This window comes from Dacryopinax primogenitus, assembly GCF_000292625.1.
Source record: "Dacryopinax primogenitus strain DJM-731 SS1 chromosome Unknown DACRYscaffold_13, whole genome shotgun sequence".
In the NCBI taxonomy this organism is placed as follows: Eukaryota; Fungi; Basidiomycota; class Dacrymycetes; order Dacrymycetales; family Dacrymycetaceae; genus Dacryopinax; species Dacryopinax primogenitus.
In genome coordinates, this window is record NW_024467210.1 from 462,676 (window position 1) to 478,766 (window position 16,091).

The 16,091-nt window shown below is 52.3% G+C and overlaps 5 protein-coding genes across 5 annotated transcripts in view; 2 read left to right on the forward strand and 3 right to left on the reverse strand.

Moving 5' to 3' along the window:
- Positions 1-866: 866 nt before the first annotated feature.
- DACRYDRAFT_95592 (uncharacterized protein) lies at positions 867-2,159 on the forward strand. The gene is made up of 4 exons (XM_040777306.1): positions 867-1,104; positions 1,156-1,496; positions 1,555-1,904; positions 1,954-2,159. The coding sequence occupies exons 3-4, from the start codon at positions 1,700-1,702 to the stop codon at positions 2,133-2,135; spliced, it is 387 nt and encodes a 128-aa protein (XP_040627189.1). The 5' UTR covers positions 867-1,104; positions 1,156-1,496; positions 1,555-1,699; the 3' UTR covers positions 2,136-2,159.
- Positions 2,160-3,882: 1,723 nt separating this feature from the next.
- Positions 3,883-4,319, forward strand: DACRYDRAFT_54392 (uncharacterized protein; the record flags this gene model as incomplete). Its single annotated transcript, XM_040775249.1, has 2 exons — positions 3,883-4,146; positions 4,197-4,319. 2 exons carry the CDS (start codon positions 3,883-3,885, stop codon positions 4,317-4,319), a joined length of 387 nt encoding a protein of 128 aa, XP_040627190.1.
- Positions 4,320-7,095: 2,776 nt separating this feature from the next.
- On the reverse strand, positions 7,096-11,436 carry DACRYDRAFT_54447 (uncharacterized protein; the record flags this gene model as incomplete). The annotated part of the gene is made up of 9 exons (XM_040775257.1): positions 7,096-7,441; positions 7,492-7,601; positions 7,647-8,687; positions 8,748-8,942; positions 8,992-9,150; positions 9,198-9,294; positions 9,342-9,533; positions 9,587-10,638; positions 10,693-11,436. 9 exons carry the CDS (start codon positions 11,434-11,436, stop codon positions 7,096-7,098), a joined length of 3,936 nt encoding a protein of 1,311 aa, XP_040627191.1.
- A 552-nt stretch (positions 11,437-11,988) lies between these two features.
- On the reverse strand, positions 11,989-13,568 carry DACRYDRAFT_23234 (uncharacterized protein). Its single transcript, XM_040773163.1, has 5 exons — positions 13,162-13,568; positions 13,044-13,110; positions 12,650-12,994; positions 12,252-12,601; positions 11,989-12,195 (listed from the first exon to the last, which is right to left on the reverse strand). The coding sequence occupies exons 1-5, from the start codon at positions 13,223-13,225 to the stop codon at positions 12,071-12,073; spliced, it is 951 nt and encodes a 316-aa protein (XP_040627192.1). The 5' UTR covers positions 13,226-13,568; the 3' UTR covers positions 11,989-12,070.
- A 489-nt stretch (positions 13,569-14,057) lies between these two features.
- DACRYDRAFT_81212 (terpenoid synthase) overlaps positions 14,058-16,091 on the reverse strand; it is a gene marked incomplete at both ends in the record, with an annotated part of 3,864 nt that continues 1,830 nt past the window's right edge. The window contains 2 exons of the mRNA XM_040776497.1: positions 14,058-14,372; positions 14,419-14,707. Coding sequence (XP_040627193.1) covers positions 14,058-14,372; positions 14,419-14,707 — 604 coding nt within the window. The remainder of the gene's footprint in view (positions 14,373-14,418; positions 14,708-16,091) is intronic.

Sequence of the window (16,091 nt, forward strand, 5' to 3'; positions counted from 1 at the left end):
AGCGCGGGTCGTTATCTGACATGGAATAGGGTTAGGTTTGGTGATGTCCTCAATTAATGATCCATCGCCTGTACTTTGCATCCACAACCATACACCGTCACCATAGAGATCGGTCATCTATTGAAGTATGCTTTTTCGCCCCCCATCTGTCCTTCCCCACTTCCGCATAAATACCCCTCGTGGGGACGGAGGCGTTGCATACCAGCAATATATATGCGTCTGACACATTGACAACAGACGCCACACGCTACAGTATGCGCCCACACTGTATCCTACTCGGGAACATACACACGGAGCCATGGCGGCGTCAGATTGAGAAGATAAGTCACTCATCAGAGATCAACCCGTGGGCCACCATGCTGGTCAGAAGGCGCCACATCCACGTCCGGCACGTGTTCACCGTCCATCTGGGACTGAAGTCGACGTTTTCAGCAAGCCAGAGGATGCGTTGCCGTTGTTCAGGGGTGAAGGTCCCAAAGATGATGAAGTGATGTTCTGCGGATATATTCCCAGCAGCGCGAATGTCGTCCGCATAGTAAGCGTAGTTGCCGGCGTTGCCCGTTAAATGGACACGACGCTCTACTTGCCGAACAAGAGCATGTAGGATATCAGAAAACGCCTTGGTATGTGAAAGCCTGTGAAACACTACCTATCCCGTCCACTGCCCAAAATAGGCACAAATAGAATTCAGCGGACCCAAACGGAACCATTTGCTCAAAGGCAGGTGCAACCCTGGCACAGCATTCTGTTTCTTTAAGGGTGAACCACCCTGCGTTCCATAATCTCAATGGCCTCTTCTGAAGCCGCAGCGTAAGTCGATTCTTCAATTCATAACCGTCGCTCTTTGCTTGCTGACTGACAATGGTGCAGAGACCTCCACGCTCTCGCGGACAATCTCTCTTGCGGGTCGGTGAAGGAGTCGGCGTCAGCCTTTGCCAACCTTTCTGGCGTGCACAATTACAAAATTGCGTGTGGTATCAAGGAGAAGACGACGAAGGGTGATGTTTATCCCGACTCTCGAGACATCCCTGCTGTCGTCTGCAAAAAAAAGGGGGCGTTTTAGCCGGGAGGCAGGATCCGTTTCTGCCGCCTGACATTTGGAAGGTCCGCCAATCCACCCAGAACTCGCATCATGATCTAAGTAACCATTCGCAGTGGGCACAGGAGAAAGCGGCCGAGAAGAAGACGGGGAAAGGCAAGGGAACCGGACGCGATCGTAGTTTGCAGCGGTTTGCCGACGAGATCCTAGCTCTCGGCGAAGACAAGGTCCTCAGAGGAGGCGAGGACAACGGCATCGATTGGGCGTCATATCATTCGGAGATTTATGACTGCTGGGAAGACGCGCGCGATGCATACTACCGGACGACAGGCGACGATGCGGTGAACGAGAGCGAAATAGTCAGTGCCCATGATGGCGTGCTCAAGTTGGCTGTGCGTGTGTGGACAGACGCCCAGGAAGGGCGGCACCAAAACAGTTCGGACGAGTTCCTTTTCCGGTGCGTTGCTCCTGGCCGGTGCATCTTTGTTGAATCTGACACTGGCATTTCTCATTAGTAAGGAGCGCAGTGTCTGTCTAGCTGCAACGAAAAAGCAGTTTCAACCCCATGAACTAGTGCGTGTGCCCAAATCCACGGGTGCACGCTTGGATTCTGCCGGCATATACAAGCCTAGCAGAGAGCATGACCGAGTCTTGAGAGATATGCTTGCTAGTCGAGCCCTTCAAGAGTTTTCCCAAGTATACTGGAACGAGAATGTTGAAGACCCACAGAAGCAGGATATCACGCTGTTCCCCTTGTCAGCCGAGAGCAAGTTCCGGCACCTTACTGAAGAGATAATTTATGATCTCATGGCCGCTGTCCCGCTTTGGGACTTTTCGCTTTGGCCGAGTGGTCAAAGTCAGAGGGGTACGCATCCATGCGCGGTTTGCTGGGCTGCTCTGAGCTATGTTCATAGAACGACAGACACGTCGTCTGCTCCTGCGGTGCCGACGTTGCAAATGGCGGCCCTCCACATCTCTCAGTCCGCGGCCACACCTTCGTCTTCCACGGATATCCCTCCTGCATCGCCCAACCCTAGCGGAACTGAGGCGTGTCATCCCAAAGGCTTCAACATCGGTCGCTTTGCAATGTCTTTGAACTCAGCGTATGGCGCGTTGTACTATGCCACCCTAGGTGACCCCGCGGGCGACTCCAATCGGGCCATGAAAGTACGCTCGAGCTCCGTCCACTGCTGCGGTGCTCATGTCTTATTTTGCTCCAGCGCATCAATGTGTTCAAGGTTGCGGTCTTCCGTTTCTATTTGCTGGAAGAGTTCTTGCGCTTTGTGGACGTCGTTACGCGAATCGTTCCGTATCAAGTGAACGCTTTCCGGGCGGCGCTCGGAGCGTTGGAGAGTCTTTCCGAGGAGCGCCGAGGGTCGATTCTACCACCGCTCTGGTGGACGTGGCGTGTGGGCAAAAAGCTCAAGGAAAAAGCGAGTAAACCTTCGCTTGGTAGTGTGGCGGAAGAGAGGGAGACGTCTGGACCCGATCCTGGTGCGGGACATCCAGGCACTGGCTCTCGTGCCGCGCGAGGAGCCCGAGGGAGGAGGGGCCGTAGAACAGGTGCCGGCGCAGGAGCTTCTGGTACAGGTCCCAGAGGACGGACCAGTGGCACACTCGGCAAGAGACGGACCGATGGACTTGAAGCTTGCGACCTCCTTGCGGGTATTGACGACGAATGGACCAGCGATGGCTCAGTCGAAGAGGATGACAACTGCAGTGTCATACACACTTCTCTTGACGCGGAGGCGTTTGCAGAAGAGCCCTATACGCCCGTCGATGAAGTCGCAGGCTGTGATGGAACCTCCCAGATAGGGGATGATGTTCCCAAGCGCGCCGTCGAGCCTACGGTGAAAAAGTGGCTATCTGGACTCGACACGTCTGGGGAGGGCAGCCGAGAGGTTGAGTGGTATCTTCCGCAGTGACTGTGCGTGTTGTGACTTTCTGTGTTGGAGATTGACTGAGTTGTATTCACTTGCGTTGTGGAGCCTGCTGTTGATGGTGAACAATCAGTGGGCCAAAACTGGATCGTTTGATGCTGAGGCAGGTTTCTCGTAAAGGGCCAGCCTGCTGTATCTGAGGGGTGTTTTGCACTTGTTTGGGTTCAACTTACACATCCCGGTGACTAAGTTTCATACCAACACTATGTAGTCTCCCAGGTGGGTAGAATGGCTTAGCAAAGTAGCCAAAACATTGGTGTCCGTAAGCGGCAATAACAGCGTATAACATGTGTACAATGTGCCTCCAGAGCAGCGGTATTACAATATTATTATTCTTATTATTATTATAACATTCGTTTTCTATCGAGTCATTAACTTTTTTTATACTCAAATTGAACTTTCTCGTCTTGCTTCACCACGAATTTATCTATTTACTAGTACCGTTGCGCTCAAGTCAGAGGAGACTATAACCGCTCTATCTCCTCAGGGTAGCGCCCTTGCTCGTCACCACCACCGCTCACCATCGTCGACGACGACGAAGGAACGATGAAAGACGCCCTCAACACTCTGACAATGTCCCGCGCGGACATCCAAGCATTATTCAACTCTGGACCGCTCAATGAAGTCCGCGAAGCTCAGATCCTGTCACATCATCCACCGTCAGCGTCTCTCTCCCACGCACTGGCGTCGACGTCTGCTGCTGTTCTCCCAGCGTCGCCCCAGTTCATCCCTCGCTCAACGTCTACTTCGTACGGCTCTACACTCTCTCTTCTCTCTCCTCCAGCTATCCCACAACCTCAAACGCCTACGCAACCCCCACCACCCCCAGCAAAAGCCAAACAACGGCGTGTTTCCCTACCTGCGTCGCAGCACAGGCAGCTCTTTGACGGGTTTAGGGACGAGATGCGTCTTCTAGAGCGAGAGAAGGACAAGGAGAAGGATAAAGGCAAGGGGGGAGCTGTCCCTGCCTCGTCTGGGAGCAGCACCAGCATCCCTGTGAAGAAGTCCTGGGCGTCTCCAGAGAGCAGGGAGGGTAAGGAGCTGCAACCCTCTACCTTTGAACCAGGAGACGGCAGCGCAAGTGAGGACAACAAGCCTAGTACTAAGAAGGCACGCAAGCTGTGGACGAAAGAGGAGACGCAGATGCTTATCGATGGTTGTGAAGCTGTATGTTCTTTTTACTCTTTGCACAAAGGTTGCTCATTGAACACCCGCAGCATGGAGTTGGTAACTGGACGACGATCCTCAACGACCCGAGCTACAGCTTCCAGTCTCGCTCTGCTACAGACCTGAAAGACCGGTACGTCCTCATGCTTTCTGACCTCTCAGAATCTCCCTAACAGGCACCAGCTTCCGCACGTACTTCCCCGAAGAATACCGCAAGCACTATCCGAACGCTAAGACGCACCTTTCCCGCTCACGCGCCAGCGGATCCGGCACTGTGCACTGTTTCGAGCGCAAAGAGCAAGTTCGCAAGCGACCCTTCACCTTCGAGGAAGACAACGCTCTCCGGGACGGCTATGCGCGGCATGGTTCACACTGGGCTACCATCGCGCGAGAACACGAGTGTTTCAAGGACCGCAAGCTTACCGAGCTCAGGGATAGGTTCAGGCATATCGAGCCCGAGCTGTATGGGACGAGTGGGAACAAGCCTAAGCGACGGACTGAGCCTGCCAGCTCGGGGCTGAAATCCCGTTCTGAGCCTCCGTCCCCACCTTTGGGAGCTACGGAGCTTGGGAGAGGCACACGCAGGAGCAGGAGGAAGAGCATGGTTGTCCCCCATCCTAGGAGAGCGACGAGTATCCGCCCGAGGAGGGGGGGGATGAGCGAGGGCGAGGAGGGGCCCGTGATGCGTTCTGGTCCAGGAGAGGAGAGCGAGCTAGAGGGAGCGGAGACGGAGATGGAGCTGGACGGTTTTGCCCAGCCTGAGCAGGACACCGAAGTCCTCCCTATGCAGCTCGACGCTATGCCGATCCCGAGCACGTCGACCGGGCCGAGCAGCTGGGGACCTCCCCCCCGCTTACCAGGCCCAAGGCCGAGCACAGCAGGCGGGTTCCCAACCCAGGCGTTCACCCGTGTGCGCTCGTCCACCTCCGTCTCCGCCGCACATACCCGGTCCCCCAGCACAACCTTCCCCAGCGCGGAAACCTTCAGCTTCTCCCTCCCTTTTACCCTCCCCCAGCCCACGCGGCCAGAGAGCATCTACTCGGAGAACGCCAGCCTAGGAGGGGCAGACGACGTCTCCCTCTCCCAGTGGTCTACCTCCGCCTCAGCATCGGCCTCAGCATCGGGCGACATCTCTTGGGCTCCAAGCAGCTCGCCCTCTAACTCCCTCTTCGCCTCCGACCCGCATTCAAACAGCACGTCCCCGCACGGCTTCCCCTTCCCCCTCTTCTTCTCCAACAACGACTCAAAGAAACCTCCCCCTGCCTGGGGCCCGACCAACTGGCTCGCCCCTAACGCCCGCCTCTCCGGCTTCGACCAGACAGCACAACAGTCGCATGACGTCGTCGACCGGTACGACTTGTACTCTACCGCCGCTGCTTATGGACACGATTTCGCCAGTGAGGCGGGAGCGATGGCGGCTAGTTGGAGTATGGCGCAGGATCTGGCTAGGGAGAGGGATAGGGACAGCCTGGCCAGGCTGTACAGGAGCTTTACGCATCATTCGACCGCGGGTGACCTGATCCGGGGCAGTGGGGTGAGGGCGGGAGGAGTGGCGGGCATGGAACTGCCTAGCGGGTGGCAGCCCTTGTTACCTGACTGGGGCAAGCGGCGGGGTGAGGGCGAGGAAGACGATATCTGGGAGAACGAGGAGATTGTAGATGATTCACTAGGTGCTCGACAGCCTGGGATGGACGAAGTCGACATCCACGAGCCCGAATTCGGCATCGGACTAGACGAGCTGGAGCAGGCGGCTCAAGCGCTCAAGGAAGCAGAAAAAGTCGCTGAGCTCGCGCATGAGCTCGGTATCCCCCCCGGGTCGAACCTGGACGACCTCCAGATGCAGATGCCCACTGCGGAGGATATCGAGGCTGCTACTGCTGCGCTGGAAGGGTTCTTGCCGCCTCCTGATCTGCCGCGAGACGACGCTACCACTCCGACTATGGGTGCTACGATTGTGCCTTCCACCGCTCGAGCACCGTCGCCTTTGTCCCTTAGCCAGCCTCTGTTGCCCTTGCGCCAAGCGACAACGCCTACAGCCCAGATGCGTGAACTACGTATTGATGAATACGTCGTGCCTTCCGGCAGCGCGCTTCCCGACGTACCGGAAAACGGGTTGTTATTCTCTCCCACCGGGGAACAGGACTTGTCCGGGCTCAATCGACCAAACATGCGCCGCTCCAACTCCCTTTTCGACCATCTCATTTCCTTACGCGGCCCCTCGCCTACACCCTCATCCTCATTTCCTTCCCTGGATCTGGCAACCGCCTCTTGGGATTTGCGCAACTCTTCTTCTCTTGCGTCCGAGTTCCCTGCTCTGTTCGGCAACATGAGCGGAACCTTTGATACGGATGCGTTAGATCTAGCAGAGGTGCTGGCGCCTTCTAGAGGCGTGACTGGCGCGCCGCCGTCATCTACACCAGGAGGCGGGATTGCAAAGAAGCGCAAGAGGGTAAGCTGGGGAGGACAGTACGCCCCAATCACTATGAAGCCGCCAGGACTGCCCAACTGACCAATTAACGACAAACTCCCTCTCCCTTTATCTATGTTCACACACGGCATCATGCATGTATTAAAATATATCACTACGTCTATGACGTGGTCCTTTGGGCGTAATACAGGAAGGTCCCACCATACATGTTTCACGGTCACTCACTGTAGCATGAAGTTTGACCTTGCAAATATCAGGCTTTCCTTGTCAGCTGCAGGTGAAGTGGATATTATTGCTTTGTGGCCTGGCAGCAAACGGTGTCATTCCTTTCTCTATAAACCGTGTCATGAGGACGAGTTATCGTTTATATTGGAAGTCAAGATAAGTACATAATCCAGCCCTTGACTTATTGAAACAGGAAAACACAAAGGAATCTCTACAGGAGGTGATAAGAATTGCGGGTATGCCAAATGGTCCGTGCGAATTTGCCATGGAAACAGGGGAAAGTGTACTAAAAAGGGTTAATGCTCCTTCATCTCTTGCATCGGAGGTAGTCTCAGTCCCATCGAAGAGTCGCGCCGGTGGCCACCTCGGGAATCGACTTCTTCAACTTCACCTTGCACTTGATGGATGAACTGCATTTGTTGCGCGATGAAGTCTCTGCTGTTGGGTCGCATACGCAGAATTCGCAGGATGGTCTCGCCACCTGATCCATCCTGTTTCTTTTCCTCCCGCTTTTCCTTCTTGCGCTTGCGGATGGTACCAAGATTCTTCTGTTGATACACGCTCTTGCCCCGCTTGCGCAGGGACGGGGCTACCCGAAGACGTTGGTTCATCATGCGAACACATTCTTCCATCAGGGTATCGCTGTCATTTTCGCGTGAGACCAAAAAAGGCAAAAAGACAGCCGCGCGTACGTGTCCCAGTCATAATACAATCTGATCGACATGATATCTCGATAACGTTGATTCTGTAGCAGTTCTATGGGAAGCCCATCGCCTTCGGCATAGAAGTAATTATTCAGGAACTACCGAGTATTAGCCTGCATCGACGTCACCATGTGAAGACATACCTTCAACCACTTGAACACGACATCCACCTCCTTATCAGTTAAGGCCTTCATGTCGGACGGCGCGTCCGACAAGGGAGGAATGAGCAATCCTTCTATGATAGATAGAATTTCTTTCCATATCCTCTTCATGACCATTTCTTTGGTGATTTCGGTTAAGAAAGTGTTGAGGATTTGAAGGTTGGCTTCGAAGTATTCAAACAAGGGTGATATCACTTGTTCTATGTCAGCGTCTGATAACGCCTCTGGTCTGAAACGTGGACGTTCGCTAGCGGGGAGGGGTATGAGCGGCTCTTCGGAAGCGCCGCCAATGGCAGACCGGTAAAATGCCTGCATTCCGCCCAGAGCCTGCTTGTAGTTGATTCGTTCCAATGCGAGAGCACCAGCACCACCAGGTCGCACAAGTGAACGCAAGAGATCTCTGGACAAGGACTGCCTAATGAATGGGGCCATCTTGTCGACGAAAACGCGAGCCATGTCGCTCGTCGTGCGTTTAAGAGACCGAAATGCTCGGCCGAAGTAGAATTCAATGTCGTCCTTCTCGCCTTCCATGCTGACTCTCAGGTGCAGGCGACCGCCAGTGTCGAGATCTAAATAAACCTCATGGGATAAGAAGTCGCCAAATCTTCGCGGATCTAGACAAATATACGACCGACCGACTGTATCGTGCTTGCCAATAAGAGCCCGATCTCGTATGCTTGCCATCAGCCAAAGGGGTTGATCACGAACCGTGATATCGAAAGTTTCGTCCCACTGAGGTTGTAAAGACTCATAGATGGTCCGAGTTTTGGCAAGGCGCATGCCACGCTCATCACTCAGAGTAACAAAGGTATCGAGTTTGGCGGTGGCACTGGCTTCTGTCGGAACAAGCCGTTCTGCTTCGACTACCTTGACAGTGAATAGGAAGCCAAGCCGGTCGGTCTTCTCGGGGACGGGAGGTGCTAACCTTTTCACGGTTTCCGCCACTTTGTCTGCATCGATCTTGACATAGATCTGATCTAACAGACCACGGGCCGCTTCCACATTGTTCAATCGTACGCAAGACTAAATAACACTTAATATGAGTTCGACTCAAATGGATCACACTGAGAACGTTCTACTCACAGCAGGCTGGAAATTGAAAGGTTCGACTTTTTTCTCTCCCTGGAAGGTGGCAACTGTAGCCTTTGCTTTTTCTAGCCACGCATTCTGCTTTGCGGCGGTGGCAGCAGCAACTTCTGGAGAAGGACGAGGGAACATCTCTTCCATAAACATCTGCTCGAGCGTGCTGCAGTATTGCTCAATACATTTGTTGATGCTCTGGAAAGGTTGTCAGCCAATTAGGGAGAAGAGGTACTATACAACACACCTTGGCCAGTGCCGTAAGGAATCTGGCTTTCTGATACTCATCAGGCCAGTCAAGGTCCAGAAGAAAGTCCAATGCGCTCTTCAAAGAATCGAACAGATCCACGATTGAAGAACTGTGACCTTCTGCTCCCACGGGCTCGAATTTGTCCACTGTGATCGCCTGACAGCTCATTAGATACATATTGCTAAAGATATTCAGATACATACGGAGTGCACCCACTGGATCGCTTTCGTATCCGTTGCTACGAGCCATAGTCGGACGTAAGGCTCGAAGTAATTAGCAAGGTCGAACTCAAGAGGTATGCTGCTATATCTTAGCATCGGTCGAGTTGGATGAAATGAAGCTCGTACTCTTCGCAGAAGACCTCATATCGATCCAAGCACACCCGGGAGCGTTTGAACAGCTCAAACATATCTTCAAGCGGCACGTCCGGAGTTGGTTGATTCTGAGCCCCCTCGTATAGTCGACGTCGCATACCCTCCAAATCTGTCAAGAACATAGGCGTCTGAGCCTCCAACATTAGAGCGACGATATCGATTTGCCTTTGAAAGCAACTCAGCAAGTCACAGCATGAATTAGAAGTGTGAGTACTTACCCAAGTAGCGCCTGGGGGAACCGCTTGTTCAGAACTTTGGTGTTTTTGTCCATCCAATCCAGGATAAACAGTAACGGCATGGCTCGATTAACACCCGCTTGGGGCGACAACTCGTTCATCTTCTCGGTATACCTGTGCGCTGAAATCGCCTTGACTCGTTCCACAATATCCGAGACCCTTGCACGAATGTCCAGGTTGTAGCGTTCAATCAAAGTGCTTTCCTGGATAGCTTCCAGCACTGTCAGATATGGAGCGACAGTGTCTATCTTGAGAGCTGGTATGTCATCCAGAGTATGGTAGAGAGATCCGAGGAAGAGGTTGAACAGATTGCCGTACACAGAGGCGAGATATTCCGCATCTTGGCTCATCCAGTTTGTCGGAGGTGTCTCAAGACCAGCTTTATCAACCATTGCCAACGCTTCAGGTACACAATCAAGAGGTACCTCCTCCCGCTCGAACTTGTATCGGATGATATCAAGAAAGCTGGTTACGCGATAGCTCTGGTGAATGCGCCACCGAACGGCACACTCATTGATAACTTCAAGGTGTCGTGGGCTAAGAATGCCTAATGAAACTTCTTGGTCCTCCGGCAGTTCGCTCATTGCTTCGAGGTCGTACTGCAAGCATAATTCCAGCAATCGCTTGTAGTACCGCTTTGGATTTGGAGGGATATACGTGAAATTATGGCCGGACGGTGTTTCATCATCCGCTTCAAGGGCGTCGGCCGCAGCTTCGGGGTTCATACCAAGGTTGCCACCAATGGAGTATCGGCTGCTAACACTACCATGACGGGAGGCTGGAGAGGCATAGGAATCGGAAGGTGATGAGCTTGATACGTAGAGGGAATTAGGACGAGACTGTTCCGGGACAGATGGTAAGATTTCAGAAGGCGTGGATTTTGCTAGCTCGGGATTGAACTGAACCATGATGACCATAAGCTGTGATAGCTGGGAGAGTTCTGTTGTCTTCCAATGATGAAATGCTTCCTCGCTATCGAAGTCGTCTCTGCGTCCGGGGAATGGCATGTTCATGTTGATGTTCTTTAGGCAAGTCTGTTCAAACATCAGACAAATGCAACAGTAAGAGAGAAAAGAAAATGTACGTACCTTCAGGTCCGTCAATGCTGCCTTTTCTGTGCATACCCTGCGCAGTGCGTTGATATCCTTCTGAACATCCTGGTCGCTCTTGCGAAAGAGACGACCGACCGTCTTCACGAGCGGCATATCCGCCACCGAATGGGAGTACTGCGTGCTCCACGCCCCACTACCGCTCTGACTCTGGCTATGCGAATGACCACTCTCCTTCCCGTCTGCCCCTGATTGAGTAGGAGGAGACCCAATCTTCTCCGCGTACATATCGAGCCGCTGCGTCAACTCAGGGTTGACGTTGCTGACCGTTCGTAAGCATTCTCGCAGAATGTGGATGAACTGCCCAATCTGGTTGTTCAGCTGCTCCTTCCACGCGTCGGGTGCGAGGGTTTGATCCTTCCGTAGAATTCCTGTGGCAGTTGTCACGAAATGAAGAATGAGCTCCTCGATCTTTCGGTTCTCTTTCATCTGCCTGTAGAAGGTTTCATCCTTCAAAGAGCCCCAGAATACGGCGATAGTCCTGCGAAGCAGCTGGTCCGTGTATCCGGGATCCTTGAGCATAGCGATGTTCTGCATCTTCTGGTCGAGCGCCTTGAGCAGCTTCTCTGGGAACTTCACTGTCTTGGAGCCATCTCGACCAATGGTATCCTTGAAAACATCCGTAATCGAAAACAGTGATGACGTTAGACGTGAATGTTCTTTGCTCGGTGTGGAGGTGGCGGTATCTTTGCCATTTCCTGGCGCGTCGCCCTTCGGGAGCATGAGATAGGAGAGATATCTGTTGGAAGCATCAGTTTTCCACTCCAATGGGTATCACTGGCCACCTACGCCACACGAAGGGCATAACTGATGGAGTGTATTCAGCATATTATTGTCGACTACTTCCAGATACACGCACTTGTACACATCCTCGTCCGTAATCCTTTCTCGGCCAAAGCGCCGCGACATGCGACTATCTGTGCTTCGCGTCGTCATCCCCCAATGCGGGTCGTCAAGACGTAAAGGCGCAGCAGGACAATTAGATAGCTCGAAGCTAAGTTTTGACAGAGGTATTTGACAGCGCTGTTGCGCCAGTGAGTAAGTCGTTCGTCAGTCCGTTCAAGTTGGTGATGTCCCTGTCCTTTCGTCGTCAAATGGCCTGACATGAACCGAAGCCTGCAGGCGACACCACACCGGAACCTAAACCGCGTGCAGGACTGCCACTCGGCACGATAACTGCGGCGCCTTGCTCAACTCCTCCACCTCAAAGGATATGCACTGGTTTAATTCGGTATTACGGATACGCCCCAGTACAGTATTAAGATACAGTGAATGAATGGGTTACGATACAATGGTAGACATATGAGATGTGAGGGTATTCCTAGGGTCCATTTAGAAGCCCTTCTCGTGGTGATCATCAGAACTTGCTATCTCCTTTGTATTGCCACACTGCTTCAATGGCGGCTTTCTGAACTTTAGGGGAGCCAGGAGGCGATCCTGCATACTTCGGCAGACTTGCCACCGGCTCGGATACCATAGCACCTACCATGAAAATGTTAGTACATCTAGACTTCCACTGCTGGCCACTGAATGCGTGCCTTGGTACTCAGCAGCCTTCTGGCCTTGTCGCCCGAAACCCCAACTCTGCATCCTCTCGCTATACCCATAGCTTCCTAGTTCCGCATCGCTCTGGGTGTTGCGAATAGGATTGGAGATCTTGCCCTTGATGCCGGAGAGCCTCAGGAATGCAGGCCGGGCAGGTTTGTCATCATCGTCATCGCTGCCCATCAAAGGCAATCCGGACTTGATGTTCGACTTCGTTTTACCGAGGAAGTTGAACAAGATGCGATCTTCCTTCATCTTAGCTCGGTAGCCCAGCCCGATGATAATGTTAAGGCATCCAACAGCGAAGAGGAAAAAGGCAGAGACCAGGGGAAATTCGTCGACACTGATCTAGACATTAGCAGCGTGCAACTAAAAGAGATAATCTACGTACTGATGAGAAAGCACAACGGCGCTAATCATGCACTGCATCGCTCCAAGGGTCCATACGCCAAAATCTGGGCCGAGTATAGGCATGTACTCCTTCAAGATGTGCTCGTAGAACCCCAGTTCAGACCAAAGGAGGATAAGACACTGGAACAGGATAAAGAGGCGGTTGAGAATAGCCCAGAAAGCACCGGCAGGCTGATTAGGAACGGTCGAGTATTCGAGATAATCGCATTCAACAAATTCATCGGTCGCCATGGACATTGTCGTGTTCGAAAAAAGAGTCGAATTCGAGGAGGCGATACCAGAAGTAACGGCCCCAGAGTTCGCATCCCTGATAGCTTGTATATCCCTGCATATACGTCAGCTGATGTCACTGTCCACCTGATCTTAGGACGCACTGATACATGACAAGAATATTGGAGCTGAACACCAACAGGAGTGTAAGGATACTGAAGAAGCGCGCTCCTGGGGGAAGAGTCAACTGGACGGCCAACAATGATGGACGTTCGGTCATACCATTGAACAGGAGATACTTCCAAGCCGTCTCTTTGACGCTCGATATCATCTTGAAAGGAGACATGCCAAAGGTGCGTCGTTACGAGGCGGTCAAGTCGTGAAAAGGAGAGACTGTAGGTCAACAGTTCGTCGAGCAGTTTGTCTTGGTGCCGGCACCAAGTAACGAGTGTGATCTGCAAGCAGTCAGCTATGGGGGTTGTTGAATAGTAAAAAGAGGTGAGAGGAAGGTAGCTCGACCACCGAACGGCTGGCAGGTAGGATGAAAAGGTAGGTTAGGGGCATGGCCTCACTCTCGTCGTGAGGCTTAAGAGCTCCTGGCGCTGAGACTGAGCCGGTGGTAGTGGAGTAATTTCACAACCATTGAAGATGCCATCGATGCTCGAGGACAACAGAAGCCAGTAAGCCAGTAATGTGCACCATACGACCATTAGACCAAGGGCCAGGAAGTCGAAAGAAGCATGTTGGACCACGTGCCCCTTGTCACGCTCAAAGGCTGTGCTCATGCCTGTGCCCTTTTTGTTCGTTGTCAAAATTAAACAATCGTCACTCTGCAGACTTTTCGGAAGCCAGTCTACCGAAAATATCTTGGCTCCCTGAAGCTCTATTGTAGTGCACTCCTCCGCGTTGGCTCTGACCGAAAATCTGGATAACTGGCGAATACGAGCTGTTTGGGCTCTAGGCACCTTTTTGTCCGCTTAACGCCGTATCACTCTCGCAGCTTTCCCGAGCGTTATTCTCAACTGGAACAGCAAACAGGTGCAAATTCTGGAATTATCCTGACTACTCGTAAAAGTTTCAACTTATTAAATGGACTGTGATTGTTTCGTCACAGCCACGGTCACTGGCCCAAGATTAACCTGACGATATTGTTTGACTTCTTGGCCATCTGCATTCTATCAGCTACTGGCGACGTGCGCTCCCAAAAAATCTCGCTCACTCTCGAAATATCTCTTAGAGGCAAACGACCAGTGGATGTTACCCACAACCCAGTCGGCTAGGCCCTGGACGTATCCTTCGACTTGTCTGTTCACAACTTCTCCCCAGGACGGCAGTTTCTTGCGGTCCTCCTTGAAGTCATGGAATCGAGCTTTCCACATGTCTCCGACGAAATCGAATGCCTCCTGCATGGATAAACCCTTTTCTTCCATGACGATAGTAATCAAATTGTTTCGATCTCCCCGAGCTTGCTCCTTCTTGAAAGAGAAAATGTCCTGCCTGCATGTCAGTTGGCACACGAGCTAGAGGGAGATCACGAACATTACTCCAGACTATCATGTCGTTAGCCTCATCCTCCAACCTCTTGATCACCGGATCATCGACGAGTTCACTTGGCAGTTCCCACCCTAAGGCATACTCGATAAGGACAAACATCGGTTTCGCGCCACCGTCATCTCGACGAAGCATGATATATCCATCTAGGAGAGAAAGTTCACCACCGATACATAGGACTGATTGTCCATACACTGCTTGCAGGAAGAGATGATTTGCCTCAATAAAACGTGTCTTCGTTCCTTCCCCACACTGAGGAAGCATGCGCATCCAGATGCTCGATTGGAGTCAGCGGCTTGCCCGATCCCAGCAGGGTATACCGACATACTCGTACGTGAGTCTAATGAACACCGGGGCCGTCCCTTTATTGATCATCTCAGTATATTCTTTCGGAAAACGCAGGACATCTGTGACAACTGCAGCCAAGTCAGCGTTGTCCTCTGGATCAAGATCATCGGTAATATCGTCTAGATGAAACAAGTAATGCATGAAGTCGGCTACAGTTCGAAGCCCAGCCAAGTCGCAGTTCGCGTGGGTCATGGAGGCAAGAAGCCCAGCTTGAAAGCCGGCCACGACGGTCTTCCGCTTTCCTGATAAACCGCCGGAATTGATGATCCACTCATCCGTTTCCAGAGACGAAGGGTTGCAGTTCCGGTTAAGATGGAGAGGCAAGTCGCAGTAGGATACAAGGTCGGGTATATCGACAGTGTTAGAACGAGGGGAAGGCATTGAAAGTACGCATTGCCTCTCTGTTGGTCATCGATAGGTCCCTCTTTTATTGTTGGACTATAAATCAACGGATTCTACTAATCTACACACCAAAAATGCGGTGTCGTATTGGAATACTGGACACTACTTAAGGTGCCATCGATTTGTAATATTCTCCCCATTTATTACCACGATTGATGAGTTTGACTCCGACGTGGAAACCTCTTTCCCACGATCAGACTATTCAGAAAGAGCCACTGAGAACGCTGAACAAGCACTGTGTCTTACCGATGTATCCTGAAGTGACTCCTACTGTACCGTAGATACAATAGATAGTCTAATCGAGCTTTCGTGTGAACCTCCTACGGGTGAGCGTACTTCCGGATAACGAATGGCGGTATATGCACGATGATACGTTCGAGTAGGATGTGATACCAAGGAGTGGGGCTAGCTAGAGAGGGGATACAGAGTGGTCGAAGGGGAAGAGTTCGGCCTCCCGTTACAGGGGTATACGAGCTATCTAATATAGAAAGTCAAGGAATGTGGAGGTGGTGAAATAGAAGGAACAAATGGAAAGTAACTGAAACTAATCAAGTAAGACAGACCCTCGATATCGGTCCGGCGGTATCCGGATACCGCATGCGAGCCGGTAGAACGGATGTTCCGGCAACGAATATATTGAGTATGCCTACGATGGACTAACTACAATACAATCCCAAACATCCTGTGTTCAAACTACCCCCGAAGTCCCCGATGGAAACCGTCCATGGCTTCAGCCAATTCACGCGCAGCATTCATCGGAGATTACCTCCGTAGAGACAGCGCATGAACTTAGGATGAGATTGGCCTTACAAACCCCCATACGACAAAGCCACAAGCGGTGGGAAGGACTAAAGGCTTGAGAGCAGCTCCCTGGCCCTCCCTGTGAGGTGCTGTTCCATGTGCTCTGAGAC